The sequence below is a fragment of the Trichoderma asperellum genome, chromosome 2 (assembly GCF_020647865.1).
Source record: "Trichoderma asperellum chromosome 2, complete sequence".
NCBI classification, from domain to species: domain Eukaryota; kingdom Fungi; phylum Ascomycota; class Sordariomycetes; order Hypocreales; family Hypocreaceae; genus Trichoderma; species Trichoderma asperellum.
Window position 1 is genome coordinate 3756734 of NC_089416.1, and position 26032 is coordinate 3782765.

A 26032-nucleotide genomic window follows, 5' to 3' on the forward strand; every position below is an offset into this window, starting at 1 on the left:
AGCAGGGACAGCGGCAGTTGAGCAATATGTCTCCCGGCATTGCCAGATGAACAAATCTGCATAGTAAGCAGCATTTCATAGGCAGTCACCGAGTTGCGGTGACCAAGCTTGAGTTTTCCACAAAAGATGCAGAAACTGTGAGACGAATAGGCTCACCGATGCCGATATACAACCTCTACTGTACACATCGCCATCCCGCATCTCGCCGTGTACAGAATATGAATTAGCGTCGCCATTCACCAAAGGATTTCATCCTTTTGCGCCCGTCCCCAAGGACCCCAACCACGAAAGATCGACGGGATGGACAGCTAGCGGATGACTCCGCGCCGGGATGCGACAGGACCGGCAACGTGCAGTTTCCATATCGGCTTACTTCAACGGCCTGCATAGCATCACCGTCCTTCCGCAAACAGGGAGACCAGAGAGGATCGTGACGTGTGGTGAGACGAGCGCAAAAGTTGCTCCCCGACGCATCGCACAAGCATCGTTTGGGCTGTCAGCTCGGCGATTCCCGTTGCGGCGCCTTTCCGCGGAAGCTCGGCGATGCGCATTGGCCAGTGACCGAATCCTATGGCCTGCTGAAGGCTCCGATGTGGGCACAGATGCTTCCGAAAGGGCTGCTTGCTCTGTGGCATAGTACTTGTATTGCGAGATGCGAGGCCTGAGATGAAGACATGTTAGATGTAAGGTACCTGTAGATATCCGCCAAGTTCAAAGTCATCATTCTGATTTTCACTGTCCTTTTGGTGGTCTAGTAAATATATCAGCTGTACCGATACTTGAATTCATGCCTCGACAGAAAGCCTTTAGCGTAGTGATGGTGGTACTTTGCCCATGAGTACATGTTATGAGAGAGTACTATAGCCATAAACAATTGCTGCTTTGCTGTGATGGTAGATCTTTGACCAGTAAATGCCCAGCTTGTTTACTACTGTCCATATGGTTTATATGGATTGGTTACGTAGAATATAGAACAGTAAAAAATAATGATATTTCTATTATTGAAACCTCAATAGGTTGACAACTAGTCCGTTATTTAAATTTGACGATGTAAAATGCTTAATAGAGTCAGACGCCATAATCTCCTCGTAAAATACTACGACGACATCAAAGGAGTTTGACCAACAATCATTTTTAATACTGATATTACTAACAAAGGACGAAAATATCACTGCAGGAAGACTCAAGCCTATTCGGCAGGAACTGGGCTATAGAGTATAGAAAGAACATTGAAACTTTCGTGATGCTAATGAGGGAGGTGTGTATATAAGTGCTATGTTGGCGATACTGGACCAGGAAGAGCGGTAGGCCTATAATGCTCAACCGTTGAGGTATCAATCACTGCACAAGTTATGGCATCATTAGCCTTCTATAAGACGAGCTATTGTGATGTTTCCAAAAAAAAAAAAATGATGACTTCTAAATAGGTGATCATTGCCACAATCTTCTGCAACTCTGGATGGAGCACACTTCATTATTCTGCTCGCCTCGCACAGAATCGTATAGTCCATCAGCTTCTTGCTAAGGGCTAGAAGAGTTTTTCTTAGCTTTTGACCCGATTACAAACCAGAAGATCATTGACTATACCAACAAAGTACACACAGAGATGAGTACATACATATGTATTGGGGCTCTTGCGTGTTGAATGAAGCGAAATATCACGTATACAGCCATGCTTTTGATTGACTCTAGGCGAGTCAAAATACGATCCAAAGTAGTCAAAGGGATATTGATTGATAAAGTCTGCTGAGAAACTACTGATCCTCTTATTCGTGAGATATAGTCTAAGTGCAGGCAAGAAGAATACAATTCTACACGCATATAATAAACATAATTTTCATCATAAAAAAATCAGTTAGTGTAATAGTAAAGGAAAAAAAAAAAACATTCCGTTCCCTACCGTAGTACAGAATATATGCATTTTCGATGCCCGTGGCGGGAAGCCGCATCGCCAACAGCCACACCCCTCCAACGTTCATCAGCGGCTCCAGCTCGCAAATTCTAGCAATAGCCCCGAAAGCATGATTCTACATAGTATTAAAGGCTGTGAATGGACAAGACGAGGGAAATTATGGGCTGCGTGCCCAAAATGCCAGCCAACTTGCTATATCTGAAGCAAATAAAAATGCTCGATTCTTGAATAGCTATTGTCTCGGGTGTTCTCCCCATTGTTCTCACGACCAACAATCCACTAAAGAATATGCGACCGTTTACTCTACACTACAAAAAATATCGATCAAGCAGATATGTACATCAATTCTTCTGTCAATTTGTATCTTTCTTTCCTTCCTTCCTTCCTTCTTCTTTTCTTATGCGCATGACTGTACTTATAGTAAGAGGGAGGCTATCACAAAGTGTCAAGAACCCAACCCCCTCGCTTTGATCTCCTCATACACCACAACGACGCCTCTACTTACACATCCAGCATCCGCATAAAAGCCTCAAAGAGGCAAATCCAAACAATCATGGCACTGAAATTCCGCCGTCCAGCCGTGCCAATACAGTGGCTCCTCCCTCTCCTGGTAGTCAACCTATTCATCATCAGCCTCGGTCTCTCGATAAGCGACTATCCATCCACAAAGCTATTGCAGGATGCCATATGCAAGCGCCACCTGGGCCTCACCTTCGACGAGCTCCTACCAGAGTCGCAATGTCACGGTAGAGCCGTGCAGCGAGAGCTGAATATCATTGAGATTGGAGGGGCCATCTCGGGCACACTTGCTGGTAACTTTTTGCCCCCCCCCCCCCCCATTGGCGTCTACCTCGTTTCTCCTCTTTATGTGATGCTAACACTGGTTATACAGGTGCCTTGGTATCTCTACCGCTCGGAATGCTAGCCGACAGAGTTGGTCGTGTGCCTATCCTAGCTCTGAGCATTCTAAGCCTGTTCGTCTCTGAGAGCCTCTTCCTATTCATCTTATGGAGGTGGCGACAGATCCCCTTAAGAGCCACCTGGGCCTCTGGCGCCATCTTGCTCCTCGGCGGAGGACAAGGAGTCGCAGAAGCCATGGTCTTCACCAGCATCTCAGATGTGACCCCCGAGTCCAAACGGTATCTCAAGCATTCTCCCCATTTCCCTATTCCTACTCGGATATTTCCCCCTTCATGCTAATCTCTCCCCCCGTTTGCCAATCTAGGGCAACATGCTTCCAATGGGTCTCCGCCGCCGTGCTCTCCGCAGAACTCTTTGGCCCCCTCGTCGCCAGCCGCCTCACCGATATCTCCATATGGCACCCTCTCTGCATCTCGCTCGGTCTTATCGGTGTCGGTGGCATCCTCCTGGTTACACTCATGCCGGAAACACTGCACAGCCGTGACTCTCCTATTCCAATCGGAGAAGTCACTCCCATAATCCGCAATAACCACCACAGCAGCGACGACAATCTCGTCTCTAAAACGCCAATGGAATCTACCAAATCCACTTTCAAGGCCCTCTCTCGTCGCCCAGCCGTACTCCTCCTTCCAGGCGCCATCCTCGCCGTGCCAGCCGTCTCAACCCAGTACGGTATAATCATGCGCCTCATGCCCATCCAATTCGACTGGCCCCTCTCACGAGCTGCGCTCCTCCTCTCTCTCAACGCCGCCGTCACTCTCATCACACTGCTTGTCATCCTGCCTCTAGCATCATACACTCTCTATAAGAAAACGTCATCTTCCGCTCTCAAGCGAGACCGCATCCTCGCCCGCAGCAGCGTCATCCTCTTCGTTCTCGGCTCTTTTTTCCTGATGATGGTTGACAAGGCCAGCCTAATCATCATTGGTGTCGTACTATCTGGTCTTGGATCTGGTGTGCCGACGTTGTGCCGTACGCTGCTCGTGGCTCACATAGGCCAACATAAGACGGGGGCCGTCTTTGGAGTAATTGCTGCTGGTGAGGTCCTGGGGACATTAGTATGCGAGCTGGTTATCGGTCCGCTCTTTAACGTTGGTCTTAGGACATGGATGGGCTTGCCCTTTTGTCTCGGGCTAGTCATCTCGATTGTGACATGTTTGTTGACTTGGTTGGTTCGCAAGGTTGATTAACAATCTTGATTAGCAACTACCATAAAAGAAAAAGTCGAACAAGCAGGGCAGTCAATCTCGTGATATACAATCACTTCAATGGGAACCATGATCCATATAACTATGGCATCAGATGTTAGCTAGAGCAGTACGCGCATATCTGACAATTTTGAAATCAATCGAGTCAATTGGCGAACAATTAACAATAAAGTTTAAAGACTAATCATGACAATTTGATATTCATAACTCTGCTAGGGTATCTTTCCACGTTTCTAGGTGCTCTTTCCCTTCACCACCTTCAGTTTGTGTTCAGTCTAGTAGTCGGCCTCTGCCTGCTTCTGGATGTCGTGCTCGGCGCCACGCTGTTGTGTCTTGCCCTTATCGTGCAACTCCTCATAGTGCGCCTGACCTTCTTTGTCTCCAGTAAGACCAGCGACAGCGCCACCAACAGTTCCCTGGACACGATCTCCCATGCCGTGGCCGTAGTCATGTAGCTGGCCCTTTGCCTCCTGTTGCTGGCCCTCGAGGTTCTGTTGACGTCCAGCCTGTTTTAGTGACTATATCGCCATTGTTAGCTATAGCTTAGAGATAATAGTATTGTATAAAGTGAACATACCTCATTGCCAACGAGACCTCCAAGTGTCTCCTTAGCAGAACCAATCGTCTGGTTCCATGAGCCCTCAGTTCTGTTGGGATCATCCTTGGCAAAGGCACCTGTGCTGGAAATAGTGCCACCGGGGAGCTTGGCTGTTGCTTGAGAGGCGTCGTATTCAGCCTTGGCCTTGTCCTGGCGAACTTCGCCCTTGGCCTGGTCGCCTGTGTTGCCAGTCAAGCTGCCAAATGCGTTCTGGACGGCACCAGTGGCCGAGTCGACGTAGGACTGGAGAGTAGAGGGCTTGTTGTTGGAGTTGTCAGACATGATTGCGGTTGGTGTTGAAAATAGAAGTATGATGGAAGATTGATAATAGATTGTTGAGATTGCTTGTTGAGATTGTTTGTTGAGTATTGATGGTTGTTGATGATGAAATTGGAAGAGAGAAGCGAAGGTCACTCGGGCCTTTATAATAATTATCGAACGCGCAAATCCTCCATCGAACAGGGAAACCGCATTCACGATCGCGATGACGATAACAGCTTCCAAATAATTCACCAGAGCCTTTCTGACGCAAACCGCTGATGTCATCGCGATTCACTGCTCTTCGAGCTTGCGCAGCCTCTTGGCAGGCACTTACAAGCCGTGGTGGCGCACTGACGTCATGACATCGTCAACGATGGCAACCACGTTACAACGTCTGGAGATCCACGCTGCCACATTGGCTGGCCCAAAACGGGTGAAACAAGCTCTATTGCCGGTTTGGGACACGTAACTAGCGCCTGTTGGACAGCTGAAGTTAAAGGGAAGCAAGAACCGCATAGGTCGATACAGTGCTGTAGAAATATTTCGAACGCCAGGTCAGAGCACCAAGCCGCTTCGTGCCGGCTATTATCTCGCAGTGATCACGACGTTAGCACTAGTAAATTGAGTCTGTAATATTGTCTTTAACAGAATTGTCATTATTTCATGCTCATCAACGAGTGAGAATCAGGTATCTTATTTTATGTACAATGTGCTGTTACAATGGCCTGTGCCGGCGTGAAATCTGGCACCTAAAGCCAGCTCCTTTCTGATTACGCCAATATCCAGACCTAGTTGTTAAAACTTCCCATCCCAAACCATCAAACAGATATATTTCAGTCTTGAGACATATTAGTGTTGGCTCCACTGGATCGTGTTCAGGTCGATGCCCTCCTGCACAAGTTCCCACAAGGGGCTAAGCTCGCGCAAGAATGTAACACGCTCCCGTACTGCCTTCAGCACGTAATCAATCTCTTCCTCGGTGGTAAAGCGGCCAATACCGAACCTGATGCTGCTGTGTGCATTCTCGTCGCTGTTTCCAAGCGCTCGGAGCACGTAGCTAGGTTCAAGCGAGGCCGAAGTGCAAGCGCTGCCCGAAGACAGAGCGATATCCTTGAGGGCCATCAGTAGGGATTCGCCCTCAACGTAAGCAAATGAAACATTGACACAGCCGGGATAGAATGATTTGGAATCGCCATTCTGAGATGTGTGCTCCATAGCTAGCAGTCCGCCTAACAGTCGGTCTGATAGGTACTTGATCCTCTTCGAGTCATACTATGCAAAGATTCTCGTTAGTCATTGTCAATCAATGATGATACGGCAAATCATGTCCAACAATAGAAAGGTAGGGAAAGAAAGCGCAAAATCAGACAGGTTGCTACACTCAACACGAAGGGCCTTGTCACGGGCCATTCAGAAAGCCATGCATGTATAAGCAGATCATCATATAGACGCAGGGGAGAATTTGGGTTGGAGATATGAAAGATAAATGGAGAAGAGAGAGGAAAAGAGAGAAAGGGGGACATGATAACGTACTGTCATCTCTTCCTTGGCAACACGGCAGGCCTCGCCAAAGCCAACAACCAATGGTGGTGCCAAGGTACCACTTCGAAGACCACGCTCTTGCCCGCCACCAGTGATGAGGGGATCGAGCCGAACCCTCGGTCGTCTCCGGACATAGCATGCGCCAATGCCCTTGGGGCCATAAATTTTGTGTGATGAGATGGACATGAGGTCAATGTTCATGGCGTTGACGTCAATGGGGATCTTTCCAACAGCTTGAGCAGCATCTGTGTGGAAAAAGACCTTCTTCTCACGACAGAGCTTGCCAATCTCTTCAACCGGCTGAATAACTCCGATCTCGTTGTTCACAGTCATGATGCTGACTAGGGCCGTCTCAGGCCGGATAGCAGCTTCGAGATCCGCCATGTTGATCAAGCCATTGCTCTGGACAGGCAGATAGGTGATTTCGAAGCCTTCGTCCTGCAAATGCCTGCAGCTGTCCAACACGCACTTGTGCTCAGTCTGGGTGGTGACGATGTGCTTCTTCTTGCCGGATCGGCCAAAGAATCGAGCAACGCCCTTGATGCTCATGTTGTTACTCTCCGTGGCGCCGCTGGTGAAAATGATTTCCTTCGGATCAGCGCCAATCAGATTCGCAACATGTTCTCGGGCTTCCTCAACAGCTTTTTCGCTCTCCCAGCCGTAAGCGTGCGTTCTTGAGTGAGGGTTACCAAACTCGCCGACGTAAAACGGCAGCATCGCATCAAGGACACGGGGATCAACAGGTGTGGTGGCCTGCATGTCGAGGTAGATAGGCCTCTGGCCCTCCTCCATCACGGCCGCGGTCTTGAGGACCTCTGCAGATGCGCATTAGCCTCTGTGCCTTTTTTTTGTGGCTCTTCATTTCGAATGTTCGCAACAAGAGGTAACCAAGGACGACGTACCAGCCATCGGGCTAACCTTCATGTTAGGTGAGGAAATGTCCAACTGCGCAGGAGGAATATCTGCAAAGTCCTTCTTATCCAGCTTGATAGCTGTCTCGACCCGCGCATTATCCCTCTTGGACTCGGTCACGTATCCTCGCCTCCCACTCCTCCTCGTAGCCGCCACCAGGGCAGCACGCTGAATTCCTCGCAGCGACGCCGCAGCAACCGTTGTGCTGGAGCCTAGGCGGCTCGCCGACCTCAGCGCTGACGATGCAATACTAGCCATGGCTGTGATGCTGATGGATAGTTTACATGGGGGCGGAAATTTCCAGCTGGGCGAGAAAATGGGGTTGCTGAAGAGTAGTTTTTAAGGCCGTGGGTTTTCGGTCTCTGGATTTGTCAATGGTCGGCTCGGTGATAAACTGCACGCCGATTGGCTGGGGATCTGAGTAGCTCCGGCTGAATGCCGGAAAAGCGCGCAGCTCATGAGCTTGGCCCGAGTTGCCATTCCTTTAGTGGGTATGCCCCGAAAGCAGGCGGCGGCGGCGAACAATTGGTCTCGGACATCGAGGCAAAGCAGGTCACGTCACCTATTCGTTGCTCAGCTTGGTACCTTGATACATGTTACAATTCGTGAATATAGTAGTACCTAGTTGAGTATCTACCCACTACCAGTAGTATATTCAGCCACCGAAACTACTTTCTCAAGGCTTGTCGATCTCAGGAGTGAGGACCGTACGCGGATGTGATTTCTGCGCCGTGTCGGACTTTTAATAACAGCACGATATTGGTGAAGGAGTATTTGATTCGGAAGATGATACAAGTGAGCCAATTTGCGAAAGTCATAGTAGTAGCTTGTTCCGAGAGCGTTGAAAATGCTGTAAAAGAGCATCAGCTGCAGAGCCGCATTCAAAGTTATAATGCAGAATAAGCCTAAGCTGTCTGATAATGTTAAAAGTTTGTGAAGTGCCGACTGGCTGGATGTTTGTGGCTTCTCCCGATTTAAAAACCCCTAATAGATTCCATTTTCTAACACATACAATTTGTGGCTTTTCAAGGTCTTCAGCATATCGCTCTCAGAGGCTTCGAAAGCGAATAATGCCGAAATAGAGGACGTGAAGCGCAGTGATAGTTGATAATGTTCTCTACATACCAATACTGACTCCGCGAAAATATGGTAGTGTACGGCTCCTGCATCTAGGAATCTGCGTTATAATACGGAGCGTAAGAGGATAACTCTCAAAAAAAGTCTTCCGAATGGATTCTGAGCGATGGAGTTTCAGTCTTAAGTTTAAGCTCCTTAATAATGTACTTACGCAGAGCTGCCCCAGATCCTTCGATTGAGGTCGAAAATAGTCAGAAGACAAGCTACTGTCTCGTGGGTAGGTAGAAAGGGCCGAGCACATCCATGGAGGTAGTCCACATGTACACACATCAGGCATCAGCATCAGCACCCTGCAGGGCCAAGGGCTATGCCAGGTAAGAGGAATCCGTCGTACGGGTGTGGGATGTCAGGGTACTCATGGCACCAACCACTAGGTTCACAGAGTAATGCACCCATGGCATGACACCATCGCCATTGATATCACTTCTCAGATGGTAGGCTAGATTGCATGCTCTAGAAGCTTTGTAAGTCTGTTTATGTATGAGCCTTCTCGGGTAGGGGGTTCTGAAGATGCTATCTCTACAGCGCATATGCAGCTGGTGTGCTGTTGAACGTGCCACTGAAAATGCGATTAGAATGAACCGACACAGTCGAAGTGGGCGTCAGATCTGGAAGCTGGGGAATTTTCGTCTGGGGGGCCTGACGCTGACGGGCCACGCCAAAGCAGAGGATTCAATTGGATTCGCTACTGCTTATTACCTACTAACCTATGCAAGAGATTCATTCTCCCTTGTATCATAGTACCTATTTAGGGGCGATTCTTGCTCTGCGGAGAGTTCTACGGAGAGTTCTACGATTTCTACTACTACTAGCAAGATGAAGATCACCAGCCGTAATGCTCCATAAGCTTCTTTTTTCTTTCGCTGGCCTCATGGCTGCGAGATCGGATCTAATGGAGCTCATCAATTTTTTTTCTCCAAGTGCAGTAGTCTACTAGTGTTATCTGGGAAGACCCTTATTTGTCCTTAGTCGAATTTCGATGGGGGTCTATGCACCCAACTTATGGTTGAGTTAGCTGCTCATAGATGCCACCACTGTTACTGGACGGTTGAGTGTCTGCCTGGTAGACACCTGGTCAGGAAGGTACTTCATATTGTCCACCTCCCTGTAACAGCATTCCATCTGCAATCTGCTGCTTTAGGACTCCTGCTACATGAGGGTACATATCGCAGAGGCACACCTGTCAGTTGAGCCTACATAGGTATTGGGTGATAAAGCGATTGCTTATTGCCCCCCCGTGGCAATCGGGTAATGTTGACCAAACTGTTGTAGTAAGACCAGGTCTGCTGCAGCACACAAGGTACAATGGAGGGGTTCGTGTCATAGGCCAATAGAGGTTTGCTGCAAAAATTTCTGCACTTGGCTCGCTAGCAACCGGCCAACTGTACCTCTAATCGGGAGGCAAAAACTGCCTGTAATCATTGTCGTCCGCCGCCCACGAGCACGAGTAATAGGCATCGTTGCTACCTTATTGATGAATGCTGTGACTGCAAATCCTGTCTCGCCATCGTCCCCACCCGCTCCTCGTTTGCACGGAGTACGAGTACGAGCATCTCAACAGAAGAATGCATCAAATCCAATTTTTGCATGTGTTAACAGCTATCAGCAGTAGCGTGTACCTGTACCAACGCGCTCAGTATGTGGGATTCGCGCGCGGCGGTACGAGTACCTCCTCCAGTCGCAGCACCTCATGTCGAATTCGGTGGTAGGGAGCTATTAGCTCGCGTCTCGCACCACCCCGCCCATGCGCTAAGAAATTTCAGATAATACGGCGTGGCAGGGATCCATCGCAGAGCCTGTCATTACGCACAGCAATGAATAAGATTCTCCTCTGGCAGAATCAATGGGGGAGCCACCTCCGATGGCGCAAATCGCGCAATTTGGTTGACGCCCCTGGCTCTCACTCCTCGAGCTGCCAATGGCCAGCCAGGCTGGAGCTGCGCAGCAAATTGGCCGGAACGCAGCAGCCCGTCGACGGTGATAGGCTCCACTGGAAAAAGAAAAGCCCCGATCACAGCGCCTGCACCCAAGCAGAACCCGACCGCTTCGTCTTACCCCTCCCCCGCCCGGCGCTTTTCCCCAAACCACTTATTAGGTCGCTGCCCAGCTTTTCTCCCTGTCCTTTCTGTCTTCCTTTTTCTTTTTCTTCTCCCCATCCTCCTCATCGTGTCCTTTTCTTTACATTAGTTTTGTAAAGGACTCTTCTTCATTTTCTCTTCTTCCGCTGCGACTCAGGCAGGACCGTCCAGCTGATACCTGGTAAGCTTCTGATCTCCAATACTCTGTAAACTCCGATCCTACCGACCAGCTCGACTAACGTTGTCAGTGACTCTTTCAATCCAAACCAATTTGTCAAGTCCGTATCCAAACCAATCGCAAAGATGGTTCAGTCCGCGGTTCTCGGTTTCCCCCGCATGGGTGTCAACCGTGACCTGAAGAAGGCCACCGAAAACTGTTAGTCTTCTTCTTTCCTGCTCGATCTCATACAAAGCATTCTAACCTAATCAATTTTGTAGACTGGGCTGGAAAGATCTCTCAGGAGGAGCTCCTCACTGAGGCCAAGAGACTTCGTCTGGCTCACTGGAAGATCCAGAAGGATGCCGGCGTCGACATCATCCCCAGCAACGACTTTGCCCTGTACGACCAGGTTCTCTCACACATCCAGGACTTCGGTGTATGTTACAGATTTCCGCCCTGTCTCTTACTTAGAACGATGAATGCTAACGCTGAAATCACAGGCTGTTCCTGAGCGTTACACCAAGGATGGTCTTGACACTGTTGACCAGTACTTCGCCATGGGCCGTGGCCACCAGAAGGGAGGCGTCGACGTCCCCTCTCTGGAGATGGTTAAGTGGTTTGATTCCAACTACCACTACGTCAAGCCCACTCTCCAGGACAACCAGACCTTCAAGCTGTCTGCTGCCCCCAAGGCCGTTGCTGAGTTCAACGAGGCCAAGGAGGCCGGTATTGTCACCCGCCCCGTCCTTGTTGGCCCTGTGAGCTTCCTGCACCTCGGAAAGGCCGACCGTGGCCAGTCCGTCGACCCCATTGACCTGCTCGAGAAGCTTCTGCCCGTCTACGAGCAGCTTCTCGTCCAGCTCAAGGAGGCTGGTGCCGAGACCGTCCAGATTGATGAGCCTGTTCTCGTCTTCGACCTCCCCGCCAAGACCAAGGCCGCTTTCAAGCCTGCCTATGAGAAGTTCGCCAGCCTGGGTGACAAGATCCCCAAGCTCGTCTTCACCACCTACTTCGGTGATATCGTCCACAACCTTGACCTCGTCCCCAAGGACGTCTACGCTGTTCACATCGACCTTGTCCGCAACCCTGAGCAGCTTGAGACCGTTATTGGTGCTCTGGGCCCCAAGACCGTCCTGTCCGCTGGTGTTGTCGACGGACGAAACATCTGGAAGACCAACCTGAAGCGCGCCATCGAGATTGTTGAGAGCGCTGTCCAGAAGCTCGGCAAGGACCGTGTCATTGTCGCCACCTCCTCCTCTCTCCTCCACACTCCCCACACCCTGGCTAGCGAGAAGAAGCTGGATGCTGAAATCGCCGACTGGTTCTCTTTCGCCTCTGAGAAGACCGTCGAGGTTGCCGTCATTGCCAAGGCTGTCACTGAGGGCCCTGCTGCCGTCCGTGAGCAGCTCGAGGCCAACGCCAAGTCTATCCAGGCTCGTGCTACCTCTCCCCGCACCAACGACCCCAAGGTCAAGGATCGCCAGTCCAAGATTGTCCCTGCCGACTACAACCGCAAGTCTGAGTTCCCTGCTCGTATCGCTTCCCAGCAGGCCAAGCTCAAGCTCCCCCTGTTCCCCACCACCACCATCGGCTCTTTCCCCCAGACCAAGGAGATTCGTCTGTCGCGAACCAAGCTGACCAAGGGCGAGATCACCGCCCAGGAGTACGACTCCTTCATTGAGAAGGAGATCCGTGACAACGTCAAGATCCAGGAGGAGCTTGGCCTCGATGTCTTCGTTCACGGTGAGCCTGAGCGAAACGACATGGTTCAGTACTTCGGCGAGCGCCTGGACGGCTATGCCTTCACCACCCACGCTTGGGTTCAGAGCTACGGTTCTCGATGCGTCCGACCCCCCATCATTGTCGGTGACATCTCCCGCCCTGCTCCCATGACCGTCAAGGAGTCCAAGTACGCCGTCTCTGTCTCCAGCAAGCCCATGAAGGGTATGCTGACTGGACCCGTCACTTGCCTGCGATGGTCTTTCCCTCGTGATGATGTTCACCAGTCTGTCCAGGCTGAGCAGCTTGCTCTGGCTCTCCGTGACGAGGTTGTCGACCTTGAGGCGGCCGGCATTGACGTCATCCAGGTCGATGAGCCTGCTCTCCGTGAGGGTCTCCCTCTCCGCTCTGGCAAGGAGCGTGATGCCTACCTCAAGTGGGCTGTGCAGGCTTTCCGCCTGTCCACCACTGGTGTCGAGGACTCCACTCAGATCCACTCTCACTTCTGCTACTCTGAGTTCCAGGACTTCTTCCACGCCATTGCTGCCCTTGATGCCGATGTTCTGTCTATCGAGAACAGCAAGTCTGATGCCAAGCTGCTGAGCGTCTTCGTTGACTCTGCTTACCCTCGCCACATCGGACCTGGTGTCTATGACATCCACTCTCCTCGTGTTCCCAGCGAGCAGGAGATCAAGGACCGCATCGAGGAGATGCTCCAGTACCTCAAGCCTGAGCAGCTCTGGATCAACCCTGACTGCGGTCTCAAGACCCGCCAGTGGAAGGAGACCAAGGAGGCTTTGGCCAACATGATCGCTGCCACCAAGCACTTCCGTGCCAAGTACAGCAAATAAGTACAATAATTTTTCTCTTCCTACTGTTGCAATGTAGGAAGGCTTGGCTTTGATGGGAGCACAAATTGCTCCCTTAGCCAGGCACGATTTCAACATCGGCGTTTGGGCATGGTTTTAGGTGATGACAACGGGTTATCAACGGTACCCGCACAAAAAAAGGTTCTTTTAACATCGCTTGGGATTCGGGAAAGGTCGGTTAGGCGAGCATTCAACATATGCATATGTGCGTTGATTCTTCTGATTAGGAAGAACAATTTGGTGGTTTTAACAATAGTTCATTAAGGATGGTTATCCGAAAAGTCTTCAACAAGGCGTTTATGAGGTGAGACGAAACATTGGTAAATGATGAGATTTTATGAGGATTTGTAGTAATAGATACCCCCGATTCAACCTGGGAAAATAAAGAGAAGAGATTTTAACCTGGTGAAAATTCGCCTCTGCGGCTGTTTTTCGTTGTCAATAACTATGAATGACTTGAAAGCTGTGTTCAATGATTTGCGTTCAGTAGCCATCCGTGATTCTTCCCTCTCATTCTTCTCTCTCATTCTGCAGGGAGGCTTCGCGTCGCGTGGTTGGCTGTCTAGCAAATTCATGTCTCCCGGCGTTCTGGACATCCATGCTGCCGCTCCCCGCTGAAATTTAAGCCAATGGCACTTGCAGGTGCCTGTATCGAGCCATTCCAGGCTGGCATCGCCCCAGCACAGTGCCCTGGAGCTGCTGGGGCTAGAAGGCATTAGTGCCCATCGGTCCCGGACAGACCAGGGGCACAGCACCGGACACCACTCTGTGCTCAATTCACTTCCATCTCACTCACGTGTCTCCCTGTACTGGTCCTTTTCCTGACTACCATCCCCAACTCCAACTCCATCAAAATCTTGATATCTCACTAGAGGCTATCGCGCAAGGCATTTTTTCAACTTACACAATTCACTACTCATTTTAATTTTACCTTCAGAAAGTCAAAGGTTATTCATTGCAGAATTTTCTGTTAAGTTCCTTGTCCCAGATATCTCATTCTCGTTTTCATCATGGCTCCTGCGCGACAACAGCCGCCTCCGCCATTCAGCAAGGACGAAAAAGTCCTATGCTTCCACATGGACATGCTTTATGAGGCCAAGATTATGGATGTGCAGCCCGCAGAGAAGCCTAATGAAGGATATCGGTACAAGGTTCACTACAAAGGGTGGAAAAACACGTGGGACGACTGGGTTCTTGTGGACCGCATCCGCCCCTTTGACGACGAGCACAAGGAGCTGGCGGCTCAGCTACACGCGCAGCTCAAGACCAGCATGCAGAAAACCACAAAGGTGCCCAAGAAGGTCATCAAGAGCGGCGGCGAGTCGGCGCGCGGCAGCGAGGAGCGAAGTTCGGCCGTGACCCAGGGAGGCAGGGGCGGTAGGAGAGGCAAGGACTGGGACCTTGAGCAGGTAAGAATTGCTTTGCCTTTTAGCGTCTGGAGCTCTCTTTGTTATCTCTTTCGTCCTTCAGCGGAAGCTTTTTTTGTCTTTCTATGGTGAAAGCGTGTTGCTTTTGTTTTCTTGTTCTTTCCATGTAGCGTTTGTTGTTTGAGTTTCTTGTTTGGCCGCGTCTGCCAGGATGCTTTCAGTTTCTGCCTCACGGGTCGGAGTAGTTCTCTCTCGGGGCTTTGCGGGAATGGCATGGCGCTGTATACCCTAGGAAACGCGATTAAGTGCGCGTATTTGGCTTTTTTCCTGGCCGGAAAGCGGCGTCTTTGGCTTTATAAAACAAGGCGCAGAGTGGAAGTCACAGCCGTCCTAGTGGACTTTGATATCGCGTTACTTCTTGCAACATGAGTCTTTGACGAAGCTTTGGCTTGCTTAAGCTTCCTTTTCATGATGGCTCGGCGGCATTTTGAGATGGGAAGAATACTTAGCCCCAAAGTCTGAAAAAGATGAATATTTTGTTCAAACTTAGATGAGAGAGCCCGAAGTTTGGTGGTCTTCTTCTTCCCCTCGTCGATATATCATACGCCCTTACAGACAGTTTTATTTTCTCCTTTCGACATTCTTGTTCTCAGCTATCGATATTCTCATTCTACCCTATCGACGTTCTTACGACGCCTTTCATTTCACTTACTACACTTCTTTTTCGCTCGAATTTGCAATGAACACCAAAAGCTTCCTCCTGGGCCAGGCTCCTACATCCAACATTCGAGGATGTATCGAGGACTCTCTTCCTCTTCCCCCCCTTCCGTCTCCCAAAGCTTCCCCATTACCACGCCGCAGGGTGAACAAAAAGCCAACGCGGTTTCGGGAAGCGCCTGATCACTTGGTCAAGCTACCCAAGGAAGGCCATCGTTATCTTAGTAAGGATAACAGGCCTCTTTGGGACGACCGTTACGCTTATTCTCGTCCTGTTCCTAGACGGACGAGGTCGAAGAGGTGTCCACGAGCTCGTATCGGGAGTCCGTCACCGGTTCCCGAAGCAATCGCGCAATCTGAGCCAGCTTCGCCTGTCAAGAAGCGCCGGATCAAGTTCATTGTCAAGAAGCCTCTGGTCGAATTCAATGGCAATAAACCTCCGACCAAGATCAAACTCAAGCTCAACCCCACCCGGTAAATACCCAGAGCACTTTTATAATGCCGCACTTAGTTTAGAGAAGCCAGTAGCTTCTTAACCCTTACTTTTTGTGTTTTTTGTGTTTCCTGTCTCTTTCATCAATGATTTTTCATGGCCTCATTTCTCGTAGTCATTGTCTTATTACCTTCATCAATTGTACCATAAGCTGCTGAAACATATTCTAACTATTTCCATAGGAAGACGCCTTCCACAGTAAGCCAATGATCAACATATCTGTTCCTGATCATGTTCAGGCCATGCTGGTTGATGATTGGGAGAACATTACTAAAAACAACCAACTTGTTCCCCTGCCCCATCCAAAACCAGTGTCCAAAATCTTCGAAGATTATCTTGCCGTTGAGCGGCCACGAAGGGAAGAGGGATCTTCGAGTATGGATATCCTAGAAGAGGTTATTGCCGGGTTTAGGGAATATTTCGAGAAGGCTCTGAGCAGAATACTTCTTTACAGGTACGTGAAGCTTCTCCTTCAGCTTTGTTGAATATCTGCTAAAAGTTTAATATATAGATTTGAACGCCACCAGTACATGGATGTGCGGAAACTTTGGGACAACGCGGAGGAGAACCCTCAGTACAAAAATGTCTGTGATGTTTATGGTGCGGAGCATCTTGCCCGCTTAATTGGTTCGTCATATGCCGCGTCGCGCTTAGTTACCTGAAAAAGCATTTGTTTTAGCTAACTTTTTGCCACGCAGTCTCATTACCTGAACTCCTTGCACAGACCAATATGGATCAGCAGTCGGTGTCACGCCTCAGAGAAGAGATTGGAAAGTTCACTTCCTGGTTAGGGCGCAACTGCGAAACGTACTTTGTTAACGAGTACGAGACTCCATCTCAGGAGTACATTGATAAAGCAAGGAGCTTTTAAATCGTGCCTCGTTTCGTCTCAACCTCTCAAAGGTACGAGTGGGCGAAAAGAAAACGCGCCACGCCACTGCTCATACGTCCCTAGGATCTTTTTCAAGACTTCCTTTTGGCTAAATTACTTTCTACATTGTGTTTTTTTCGTCTTTGTGTTTCCTTTAAAAGTTAGTATCAAACTAGTGGGCTGGGAATTGGCGGTGACAGCGGCTCACTGGCTCAAAATTGGTTTCCCATTTCACCAACCCCCCTCGGCATTATGTTGTAGGATTATCTTTTTGTTTTTTTTTTTTTTTTTGCTAACGGATTTCACCGGTAATGGGTGCTGGATAGCAAGGTGTTAATGTGATGATATTGTGACTTTCTTCTTTTCAATCACACAGTTAGAGCAGAAGGGAGATGAAAAGGAGATGGATATAGCTACAAAGTAATGCAAATCGTTTTGTTTTTTTGTCTATATCCCTAGCCGCTGCGTGACTGCACGTCCCATTCTCATGCCACCATTTTCAAGTTAATCTTCTCCATCTTTTCGTACATTGTTGCCGTTACAATATCGTACAGTTCTTTTTGACATATATCACCCAAGCCATCTACATACATATATACACATTGCTCCACCCCCAACGAAGCACCCTCAGATCATACCACTCAAAAACGCTCATGACCAAAAGAAAAACACCAAGAAAAAAAAACCCCTTTTCACATCCGTCGCACCGCCTTCTCAATATAGAATCCCTTCTCCGGCGTCCTCTCCGCCTTGACCTCGCCCTTGGTCAACCTCCTCTCCACCTCTTGCACGCGTACCAGCTCCTTGACCTTCATAATCATACCCGCAAACTGGGGCTCCGCGGGGTGGAAGACGGTCTGCATGCGTCGGCGCAGGCCGAGGGCCTGGAGCACGCCGCGAGTGCGCTCGGGAAGGCCGATGGCGGATCGGTGGAGGGTGATGCGGAAGAAGGACATTGTGTTTTTTTTTTCGTTCTCGGTGTTTTTTGGTATTTTAGCGGAATTTGATTTTTCAGATGGTGAGGCGAAGCGAGACGAGGCAAGACTTATTCGTCGTCGTCCGAATAACTCCTTGATGTTCGATTGTCGCTGTCGCATGATTAGCAAAAATGATGCATCCTAGCCAAAAAAGGTGCAGCCTGTCCGTACCGATTCCTTAAAGCAAGAGTGTCCCAATTCGCCGGCAGTAACACAAATAAGATCTTGCAGCAATACAGTGCTTCAAATCCTGCTTCCTCTTTGCTTCTCTACAGGGAGAATTCGATTCGTCGCTTCGTAGGTCGGCTTGTTTCTTCGAGTGGGTTGAGCCCGCGATAAAGTTGCTGGTGGTTGCGCGATAAGATATCACCTAGCTTCTCAAGGGACAGCCTTGTCTAGGTCACGTGACAAAATCTCGAATGATGTACATGGTTTACTACAGCTTCTACGAGTCCTACCTGGGATACAGTTTAACCCAAGTGAGTAAATTCTTTATCCATTGCAAAAAAAGTGTTTTGAAATTTCGTTATTCACGAATAAGCATTAAGAATAGTCACAGATAATCATGCCGTGGTGAATTAATTTTTTGTTCTATTGTCATGAATCAAAATATGATTTAAATACTTCATAATGTTTCTCCGCAGCGTACTTGTGACGCTGTTCAATCCTTTACAAATCACCAATCCTTCCCAAATCCATTCAATACCCACAGCTGCTATAAAAGATTTTCTAACGCTCCTCTCATTTCCATTCAGCTTCAAATTACATCTGGACCTCCACTCTGCCCTCAGTACCCCGGCCTTCGCTGAGGTTGGGCAGCAGGTAGGTAATATCATCCCAAGGATGACGGTACAGACCAGTGCGCAGTCTCTTCTGGTCGAGGTAGTGGGCAATGAGACCAATGCTTCGGCCCAGGACGAACAGACCGTTGAGGACACCCATCTTGAGGTAGTCCTCAGCCTCTTCGGATGAGAAGGCACCGCAGTTGCGCATCAGGTCAACGAAGCACACGGCGATACAGCCGTCAACGTTGAGGATCAGGCTGTCCTTCTTGGAGGTTGTGACGGTCTCGACAGCCAGAGCGTAGTCGAGCAGCTTGTGGCTGGGGAACTTGGCGCGGACGTACTCCTTGACAAGCTCAACACGCAGATCAGGGTTGTTTCGTGACTTGATACGGTGGCCAATACCGGGGATCAGCTTGTTGGCCTTGCGCATGCTGTCGACGAAGTCACGGGGGCTCATGTTCTTGTCAAAGGCCTTGGTGAACTCCTCAGCAGCACCATCAAGGGCACCACCGAATCGGGAACCAATGGTCAGCAGACCAGAAACGAGGGCGCTGATAAGGTCCTTGCCAGCACGGGTGGTGATGATGGTGTTCATGGCACCAGAGACGGCAGGACCGTGATCCGCAGTAAGCATGAGAACCATCTCCAAGAACTTGGAGGCGTAGTCGGGCAGTCTGCGGCGGAACCACAGCAGAGACATGACACCACCGACACCAATATCCTCCTTGAAGACATCGGAAATGGGCATGCCGGCATAGAGAAGCTCCTGGCCACGGTCATCGGAGATGGTAGAGATGAAGGCAGCGGGCTTTCGGATGAGGCCGAGCTCCTGGGCCCAAGAGTAGTCAATGGGGATCTTGGGGACAACGGGCTCAGATCGGGGAACAATGGTGCCCGCCTTGACGAGCTTCTCGTAGACCTCCTTGACCACAGCGGGCATATCCTCAAAGGTGTTGGGGACGTAGAAGCCAGCCTCCTTCATGGCCTGGTTCTTGGCAGTGGCAGTCTCAAGCTGAGAGTTGGCAAAAGAACCGGCGTGACCGAACTGAACCTCGGTCTTGAACATGCTGGAGCAAGTACCAATGGCCCACGCAACAATGGGCTTGGTGATGATGCCCTGCTTGACGGCGTCAATCACCTTGTACTCCTCAACACCACCAACCTCACCAAGGAGAACCAGGATCTTGCAGTCAGGATCGGCCTGGTATCGCAGCAGGTGGTCGATGAAAGTGGTACCGGGGTATCTGTCACCACCAATGGCGACACCCTCGTAGACGCCGTCGGAGTTCTGAGAAATGATGTTGTTGAGCTCGTTGGACATACCACCAGACTTGGAGACGTAGCCAACGGAACCCTTGCGGTACAGCTTGGAGGCAACAATGTTGTCCATCATACCACCCGTGTTACCAATCTTGAAGCAACCGGGCTTGATACCACCAACGGTGGCGGGCCCAATGATGGTGATGCCCTTCTTCTGGGCGACATGGGCGATCTCACGAGCTCGCTATGAACAGGTGGTTAGCTAATTGGGTTCCAATTGGGCTATTTTGCGGCTTCTGCTTCTCAAAGCTCGAAAATTTAAGAGGGGCAGGAAGATCAAGGTAAAACAGGACTTACTCGCTCAGGAACACCCTCTGCAATAATAGCAATGGTCTTGATCTGAGGGAACTCCATCAATTCCATGGTGGAGCTGTAGACACTTCGGGAAGAAGCAAAGTTGACCACGACATCGACATCGGGGTGCTTGGCAATGGCCTTGTCGACCTGCTGGTAGACGGGCAGCAGAGTCTCGCTGGTGCCCCAGTACATCTTGCTGACGAACTGGCCACCGAAGGTGTAGATGATGCCGGCGACTGAGGGGGTCTTTCGCTTGCAGATGAAGTCAAAGTCCAGCATGCCCTGGACGGCTCGGGGCTGCAGGCCGTAGACGAAGCATCGCGTCTTGTCCGAGAAGAGAGCGTGCTCGGGCAGAGGGCTGAGGGGTCGGCTGGGAGCAGCAAAGCGCTGGATGTTGTCGTTGGCCGACAGGGTGTTCTTGGAGCCGGACATGATGGATGCGTGAGCTCGTCAAGAGGTTTCTCGTGAGGAGCTGGTTTGGGGGAATGGAGGAGGGGGAAAAGAGAATTAAAGCAGGAGAAAAAAATGGCGGGGTGAGTCCTGCAGAAAAAAAAGCACTGGTTAACAGCTGAGCTTGGACAAAAGGACTGATTGTAGCCGTACTGCGTTGCGCCCACCAAGGCAGAAACCACAACAAACAGAGATGGAGATGAGGCGAGAGATGGAGAAGAAGGAGGAGAGGAATTGACAAAAGGCAACTTTCAATGGGGGGGAGAGAGGCCTAGAAGCGGGAGACCAGCCAGATTTCAGGAGAGCAGTGACAACTGGACCATGGAGGGCTGCTTAGCTGCTGCCACCAAGAGCACATAGCGGGGCCGAAGCTCAGCGGATGGGCTGCCAGGCATGCGCCGTATCCGCACTTGTACTTCGTACCGCCCAGCCAAGTACAAGCCGCCGACTGCACCCTGTATTACCCTGTGCGACCGGCGCGCCCTGTACCAGCCCGCAGGACTGGTGCACGTACTCGGTACGAATTGCGAGCCCGGTGGGGACCTGCGAGGCGCCGGTGGGGCACGGCCAGCGAAGCCGCGCTGCTATCGCATTCGCCTAACGGAACCCAAAAGCGTCGATCGGGGACCGACCAGCATGTGCCTGTGTGGTGCATACAGCCCTGTGCGAAAGCGAGAGGGAGATGAAAACAAACAAGCAGAACAGCTGCTTACCTCAATTCAGAGTGAAACGCAAATCGCCGATGCTGACGCACTATGAGAGAGAATTATATCGTAGGAATGGTGTGTCCGTCTCACAGCTCCTTGCGGCGTAGCAGTCTAATTTTGGCGTCCCTCTTTTTGGCTCTTATGCTCCCTCACCAGATAAGGGAGATTCCAGCAATGTATTTTTTTCCAATTCAGGGGGCGGAATGGTGGGCGCCAGGAGCCAAATCCGCACGGCAACAGCCACAAAAGGAGTTGGGGAAGATTTTTGGGGTAAATCATGAATGTTGAATCGCAGCGCCGTAAGGCTCGAGACACAATAGCAGCCAACTAGGGGGACAAAGACCCGGTCGCGGTCCATCAGCCACTGGCCGCTAACACGGCTTGGACCCGGTGGTATCGGTACCTCAACGGGCCACTCTCCATCGCAACGAATGCGGTATCGGATATTCCCACCACAAGAAGAGCATTTGCGCTCCTTGCTCCCCATTGACTTTTTGAATCAAGATAAGAAGAGGTCACGCTGCTGTGGCCGGATGCGCGTGACTGCCATTGAAGGGTTGAAATGGAAGGTCGTGGGCCGCTGAAGCAACGGTCTTGGCTGGAGTGCATCCAGGAATCCAAACTGTTCCGTCTCGGGTACCTCGTGTGCTGCGCTTTGCTCTCCCGTCCCAAAATTAGGCAGCTGATGCCGCTAGCATCGTCCGGCAGTCGAGATGCATTTCATTGGAAACTCGAATGCTGTGCGCTAGAAATGGAGGGGCAGCCATGGTGGGGAGGCCACTCTATGGTGGCTGACGCCCTGGGCCCTTGCTCTACCCAACGCTGATTACAGTAGACAGACGTTTAGGTTAGTGAGCCGGCAGCCAGTCCCCACCGCTTTTGGAACGGGTACGAATACGTTGCTGTGCTTGTGCCTGAGCTACTGTACAGCAACGCAGACGTCCTGGACGCAGCGCGAAAACGGCCCCCCTCAGCCTTGTCCCACTATAATGGCCAGTAGCCGCTCAATAGCACGCTCCCAGGCTTCCTTGCAGCAAAAGCATGTCTCTGTTGGGCTCTGCTGCAGCCCCCATGCAAACGTTAAAACCCCATCCATCACTGATCAGTCGATCACCGTGAGGGCGAACAAGAGGGGGGTTGAGCCAGGGCAAGGCTCCGAAAAGTAAGTCATTCGTAAAGACCCGGGGATAGCACAATCCAGATAAGCCCGTATTATCGGAGGTTCCAGAATCCCGCGGAATGCGTTCGGCGCCAGAAATTACGGTCCCGAGATCCTTGCAAGCCATCGTTGCGATAGTCGGCGCATGTGCGCTGTGGTAAATTGGAACTCTCCGGCGTCAGAGCGAAAACGACGCAGGCTGAGATCCAATTCCGATTGCGAAAAAAAAAAATCAAAATCATGGCGATCCACTTGGGCCTTCTCAACAACTGGGGGGAACGACTCCTGAAAGTACCGGTACTCGAGCTAGAGCAATGGCAAGCCCATTGAGCTTCCCTCGCCCCAATGCTTTTTTTTTCCTGGCGTCGCTGTGAGATGCGCACCCGGCTGGCGCCAGCTTTGGCACGCACCTCCGACCCTTAGTGGCACCAGGCACCAAGCACCCCCCTGACCGCCCTCCCAAAGTACTGCCCCCCGAAATCTGTATGCTGAGCTCCATCACCCCTCAAACCCCTCCTGCGAGCTGGCCAACGTGGAGCTGTCGTCTTGTCGCCCAAATTTCTGAAAGGCTGAAAGTCATCCTCTTCCTGCCATCCACCTCTTGGTCTTTAGGCTCACTTTTCCTTCTCTTTCCCTTCTTCGTCAGATATCCAACTCTCCGTGCCTTTTCGCTTTTCGACTTTGCAATTGCACGTCGTAGTCGCTTGAATCCTCTGCTTTGCGGTAAGTTGTAACTGGTTTTGCCCCTCCAATCGCTCTGGTCCTGGATAGATTGCTCGTTGCCTCCTGGTCGTCTTTTGAATCCAATTGCGTCTCCCGGCTGTTCGGTGCCCAAGCTTGCCTCTGCGGTTGAGTAATGCACTCGCGCTGGTGCAGCAGCAATTGAATCCCGTCCTTCGTTTCCTCCATCATCGCGTCCCTCAACATCTGCTGACGGCATAAAAGACTAGGCTTTCCTTCACTCATCCCACTTCCGAATTCTTTCTTTCTCGTCGTAGACACAGCTCATCACAATGTCCGCCAAGTCGATCTTCGAGGCCGATGGCAAGGCCATTCTCAACTACCACCTGACCCGTGCTCCTGTCATCAAGCCGAGTCCTCTTCCTGCGCCCACCACTCACAACCCTCCTGCCAGACTCGCCTCACTGTCCTTCCCTGAGGATGCTGCCGTTGAGGACGTCCTGAACCAGGCCGAGGTTACCTACCCCTGGCTCCTCCAGCCCGGTGCCAAGTTTGTTGCAAAGCCCGATCAGCTCATCAAGCGACGAGGCAAGAGCGGTCTGCTGGCCCTGAACAAGACTTGGCCCGAGGCCAAGGCCTGGGTTGCTGAGCGAGCTGGCAAGGAGCAGAAGGTCGAGCACACATCTGGTGTTCTGCGACAGTTCCTGGTAGAGCCCTTTGTTCCTCACCCTCAAGACACAGAGTACTACATCAACATCAACTCAGTCCGCGATGTGAGTGATTTTTCCTCTTTTTTTTTTCATTTCATCTTCCTTTTCACTTCATTCTTTTTGAAATGTTTCAACAAACACACCATCTGCGGAAGCGCCACATGCTGCTCATCTGGATAGAGTCAAGTGACTCTGATGGTGAATGACAACAAAGAAAGGTTGGAAAAAAAAACCCACAGTTGAAATTTAAAAGAAGATTGGTGAGATGTAAAGGTCTCGGGCAAAAGAAGGATTTTCTTTATATATAGCAGGTCATGGCGCTTGCACTCGGTGTGAAATTTGTCTCCGTAGCCTGCCGAAACGAGAGGCCGGGCGGACGAACGGATGTCACAATAGGGAGGGTCCTGGACAGGACTTAGCCGCACCCCTGTTCGCGCGATTACACACCACATCTCAACTCCATCCACAGCTCAGCTCCCATCATATCTTATCAGTTATATGCCATCTCTCAAAACAAGCTTGCTGACATTATCTTTTTCAATTGTTTTAGGGAGACTGGATTCTCTTCACCCACGAGGGTGGTGTTGACGTCGGTGATGTCGACGCCAAGGCAGAGAAGCTCCTGATCCCCGTGGATCTCTCAGAGTACCCTTCCAACGAGGAGATTGCCGCTGCCCTTCTCAAGAACATTCCCTCTGGTCTTCACAATGTCCTGGTTGACTTCATTACTCGGCTGTACGCCGTCTATGTGGACTGCCAGTTCACCTACCTCGAGATCAACCCCTTGGTTGTGATCCCCAACGAGGACAAGACCTCTGCTGCTGTCCACTTCCTGGATCTTGCTGCCAAGCTCGACCAGACTGCCGACTTCGAGTGCGGTGTCAAGTGGGCTATTGCCCGATCTCCTGCTGCCCTTGGCCTCACCAACATTGCTCCTGGTGGCGACAAGGTCAGCATCGATGCTGGTCCCCCAATGGAGTTCCCTGCTCCCTTCGGCCGTGAGCTCTCCAAGGAGGAGGCTTTCATCGCTGAGCTGGACGCCAAGACTGGTGCTTCTCTGAAGCTCACCGTTCTCAACCCTACCGGCCGTATCTGGACTCTGGTTGCTGGTGGTGGTGCCTCCGTCGTCTATGCCGACGCCATTGCCTCAGCTGGCTTCGCTGACGAGCTGGCCAACTACGGTGAATACTCTGGTGCTCCCACCGAGTCACAAACCTACCACTACGCCCGCACGGTCCTGGACCTGATGCTGCGCGCTCCCATGTCCGATAAGGGCAAGGTCCTGTTCATCGGCGGTGGTATTGCCAACTTCACCAACGTCGCCAGCACCTTCAAGGGTGTCATTCGCGCTCTCCGTGACGTCGCTCCTCAGCTGATCGAGCACAACGTTCAGATCTGGGTGCGTCGTGCCGGCCCCAACTACCAGGAGGGTCTGAAGAACATGAAGTCTGCCACCGCCGAACTTGGCCTTAACGCCAAGATCTTTGGCCCTGAGATGCACGTCTCCGGTATTGTTCCTCTGGCTCTCATCCCCGGCAAGTGGGAGAGCAGCAACGTTGAGGAGTTCAAGGCTTAAGTGGGGGGAGTAAAACATGGACCCAAAAGGGGGGTCATATTACGGACAACGATATAGCTACTTTTTATCAGCTCAAGTTAATATTGTTGCGTTCTTGTATTTTGCAATCTAGACGGGATGGTGGGGTTAAGCTTATTTTGTTATTTTATAGCCTTGGGAAGACTTTCACAGAAGAAGAAGAAAAAATGTGTGTGTCGAAGGAAGCACAAGGCTGGATAAAGGGAAAGCGGATGTCTGCGGGAGACGACACAAACGACACAAACAAACATGATAATACAAATTCAATATGATATCTCCATGCCGTTTAGCCGATGTAGCTGTCGAGCCTCTGTCGCCCTATCCAAATGACGTAGAGCCAAGAGAAAATAGCAGGCACTAATGTGGGTTATACGAGAACTGCATACAGGATTAAATGACAAAAGTGCCCTTGCGCAGTACGAGCATACCCAGGTACCATCTAGATGACACCTTAGTAGATGGACGTGGCCGTAGTTTGCGTCTTTAGACGTGCTGCCTGCCTGAATTGTGCCTAGACCACGCCCGCGGAACGAACTCCATTGTGGATACGAGATGAGAGATTTGCTCGAACCCGAGGAGCAAAATTA

At 50.8% G+C, this 26032-nt stretch overlaps 11 protein-coding genes across 11 annotated transcripts; 5 read left to right on the forward strand and 6 right to left on the reverse strand.

Annotated features, from left to right (window-relative positions):
* Window positions 1-331: 331 nt before the first annotated feature.
* On the forward strand, window positions 332-637 carry TrAFT101_003541 (uncharacterized protein; the record flags this gene model as incomplete). The annotated part of the gene is made up of 1 exon (XM_066126917.1): window positions 332-637. One exon carries the CDS (start codon window positions 332-334, stop codon window positions 635-637), a length of 306 nt encoding a protein of 101 aa, XP_065983024.1.
* Window positions 638-1275: 638 nt separating this feature from the next.
* TrAFT101_003542 (uncharacterized protein) lies at window positions 1276-4023 on the forward strand (the record flags this gene model as incomplete). Its single annotated transcript, XM_024910873.2, has 4 exons — window positions 1276-1304; window positions 2426-2724; window positions 2805-3051; window positions 3138-4023. The coding sequence occupies 4 exons, from the start codon at window positions 1276-1278 to the stop codon at window positions 4021-4023; spliced, it is 1461 nt and encodes a 486-aa protein (XP_024766699.2).
* Window positions 4024-4187: 164 nt separating this feature from the next.
* TrAFT101_003543 (uncharacterized protein) lies at window positions 4188-5165 on the reverse strand. Its single transcript, XM_024904853.2, has 2 exons — window positions 4619-5165; window positions 4188-4559 (listed from the first exon to the last, which is right to left on the reverse strand). The coding sequence occupies exons 1-2, from the start codon at window positions 4919-4921 to the stop codon at window positions 4317-4319; spliced, it is 546 nt and encodes a 181-aa protein (XP_024766698.1). The 5' UTR covers window positions 4922-5165; the 3' UTR covers window positions 4188-4316.
* A 362-nt stretch (window positions 5166-5527) lies between these two features.
* Window positions 5528-7669, reverse strand: TrAFT101_003544 (uncharacterized protein). Its single transcript, XM_024907358.2, has 3 exons — window positions 7345-7669; window positions 6434-7257; window positions 5528-6172 (listed from the first exon to the last, which is right to left on the reverse strand). Exons 1-3 carry the CDS (start codon window positions 7610-7612, stop codon window positions 5750-5752), a joined length of 1515 nt encoding a protein of 504 aa, XP_024766697.1. The 5' UTR covers window positions 7613-7669; the 3' UTR covers window positions 5528-5749.
* A 2653-nt stretch (window positions 7670-10322) lies between these two features.
* Window positions 10323-13742, forward strand: MET26 (homocysteine methyltransferase Met26). The gene is made up of 4 exons (XM_024909311.2): window positions 10323-10750; window positions 10818-10945; window positions 11008-11165; window positions 11230-13742. The coding sequence occupies exons 2-4, from the start codon at window positions 10873-10875 to the stop codon at window positions 13297-13299; spliced, it is 2301 nt and encodes a 766-aa protein (XP_024766695.1). The 5' UTR covers window positions 10323-10750; window positions 10818-10872; the 3' UTR covers window positions 13300-13742.
* A 420-nt stretch (window positions 13743-14162) lies between these two features.
* On the forward strand, window positions 14163-17190 carry TrAFT101_003546 (uncharacterized protein). The gene is made up of 4 exons (XM_024898794.2): window positions 14163-14726; window positions 16077-16348; window positions 16406-16521; window positions 16593-17190. The coding sequence occupies exons 1-4, from the start codon at window positions 14328-14330 to the stop codon at window positions 16763-16765; spliced, it is 960 nt and encodes a 319-aa protein (XP_024766694.1). The 5' UTR covers window positions 14163-14327; the 3' UTR covers window positions 16766-17190.
* TrAFT101_003547 (mitochondrial 54S ribosomal protein uL30m) lies at window positions 17181-18065 on the reverse strand. The gene is made up of 2 exons (XM_024901671.2): window positions 17914-18065; window positions 17181-17853 (listed from the first exon to the last, which is right to left on the reverse strand). The coding sequence occupies exon 2, from the start codon at window positions 17719-17721 to the stop codon at window positions 17458-17460; it is 264 nt and encodes an 87-aa protein (XP_024766693.1). The 5' UTR covers window positions 17722-17853; window positions 17914-18065; the 3' UTR covers window positions 17181-17457.
* Window positions 18066-18504: 439 nt separating this feature from the next.
* Window positions 18505-20576, reverse strand: TrAFT101_003548 (uncharacterized protein; the record flags this gene model as incomplete). The annotated part of the gene is made up of 2 exons (XM_024907357.2): window positions 18505-20031; window positions 20145-20576. 2 exons carry the CDS (start codon window positions 20574-20576, stop codon window positions 18505-18507), a joined length of 1959 nt encoding a protein of 652 aa, XP_024766692.1.
* Window positions 20577-21440: 864 nt separating this feature from the next.
* TrAFT101_003549 (uncharacterized protein) lies at window positions 21441-21788 on the reverse strand (the record flags this gene model as incomplete). Its single annotated transcript, XM_066126918.1, has 1 exon — window positions 21441-21788. The coding sequence occupies one exon, from the start codon at window positions 21786-21788 to the stop codon at window positions 21441-21443; it is 348 nt and encodes a 115-aa protein (XP_065983025.1).
* A 1177-nt stretch (window positions 21789-22965) lies between these two features.
* TrAFT101_003550 (uncharacterized protein) lies at window positions 22966-23400 on the reverse strand (the record flags this gene model as incomplete). Its single annotated transcript, XM_024907356.2, has 1 exon — window positions 22966-23400. The coding sequence occupies one exon, from the start codon at window positions 23398-23400 to the stop codon at window positions 22966-22968; it is 435 nt and encodes a 144-aa protein (XP_024766691.1).
* TrAFT101_003551 (uncharacterized protein) lies at window positions 23173-25904 on the forward strand. The gene is made up of 2 exons (XM_024903187.2): window positions 23173-23914; window positions 24402-25904. Exons 1-2 carry the CDS (start codon window positions 23474-23476, stop codon window positions 25425-25427), a joined length of 1467 nt encoding a protein of 488 aa, XP_024766690.1. The 5' UTR covers window positions 23173-23473; the 3' UTR covers window positions 25428-25904.
* The last annotated feature ends 128 nt before the right edge of the window (window positions 25905-26032 follow it).

What these genes read in the sequence shown, in the direction of transcription:
- TrAFT101_003543 (XM_024904853.2), bottom strand. Translation starts at nt 4,921, where the DNA reads ATGTCTGACAACTCCAACAACAAGCCCTCTACTCTCCAGTCCTACGTC. An exon ending in GAGGTCTCGTTGGCAATGAG is followed by an intron (nt 4,560 to 4,618) that starts GTATGTTCACTT and finishes ATGGCGATATAG; the next exon opens with TCACTAAAACAGGCTGGACG.
- TrAFT101_003544 (XM_024907358.2), bottom strand. Translation starts at nt 7,612, where the DNA reads ATGGCTAGTATTGCATCGTCAGCGCTGAGGTCGGCGAGCCGCCTAGGC. An exon ending in GAAGGTTAGCCCGATGGCTG is followed by an intron (nt 7,258 to 7,344) that starts GTACGTCGTCCT and finishes GCGCATCTGCAG; the next exon opens with AGGTCCTCAAGACCGCGGCC. An exon ending in TTGCCAAGGAAGAGATGACA is followed by an intron (nt 6,173 to 6,433) that starts GTACGTTATCAT and finishes ATCTTTGCATAG; the next exon opens with TATGACTCGAAGAGGATCAA.
- MET26 (XM_024909311.2), top strand. Translation starts at nt 10,873, where the DNA reads ATGGTTCAGTCCGCGGTTCTCGGTTTCCCCCGCATGGGTGTCAACCGT. An exon ending in GAAGAAGGCCACCGAAAACT is followed by an intron (nt 10,946 to 11,007) that starts GTTAGTCTTCTT and finishes TCAATTTTGTAG; the next exon opens with ACTGGGCTGGAAAGATCTCT. An exon ending in CACACATCCAGGACTTCGGT is followed by an intron (nt 11,166 to 11,229) that starts GTATGTTACAGA and finishes CTGAAATCACAG; the next exon opens with GCTGTTCCTGAGCGTTACAC.
- TrAFT101_003546 (XM_024898794.2), top strand. Translation starts at nt 14,328, where the DNA reads ATGGCTCCTGCGCGACAACAGCCGCCTCCGCCATTCAGCAAGGACGAA. An exon ending in AGCAGAATACTTCTTTACAG is followed by an intron (nt 16,349 to 16,405) that starts GTACGTGAAGCT and finishes TTTAATATATAG; the next exon opens with ATTTGAACGCCACCAGTACA. An exon ending in GCATCTTGCCCGCTTAATTG is followed by an intron (nt 16,522 to 16,592) that starts GTTCGTCATATG and finishes TTTGCCACGCAG; the next exon opens with TCTCATTACCTGAACTCCTT.
- TrAFT101_003547 (XM_024901671.2), bottom strand. Translation starts at nt 17,721, where the DNA reads ATGTCCTTCTTCCGCATCACCCTCCACCGATCCGCCATCGGCCTTCCC.
- TrAFT101_003551 (XM_024903187.2), top strand. Translation starts at nt 23,474, where the DNA reads ATGTCCGCCAAGTCGATCTTCGAGGCCGATGGCAAGGCCATTCTCAAC. An exon ending in ACATCAACTCAGTCCGCGAT is followed by an intron (nt 23,915 to 24,401) that starts GTGAGTGATTTT and finishes CAATTGTTTTAG; the next exon opens with GGAGACTGGATTCTCTTCAC.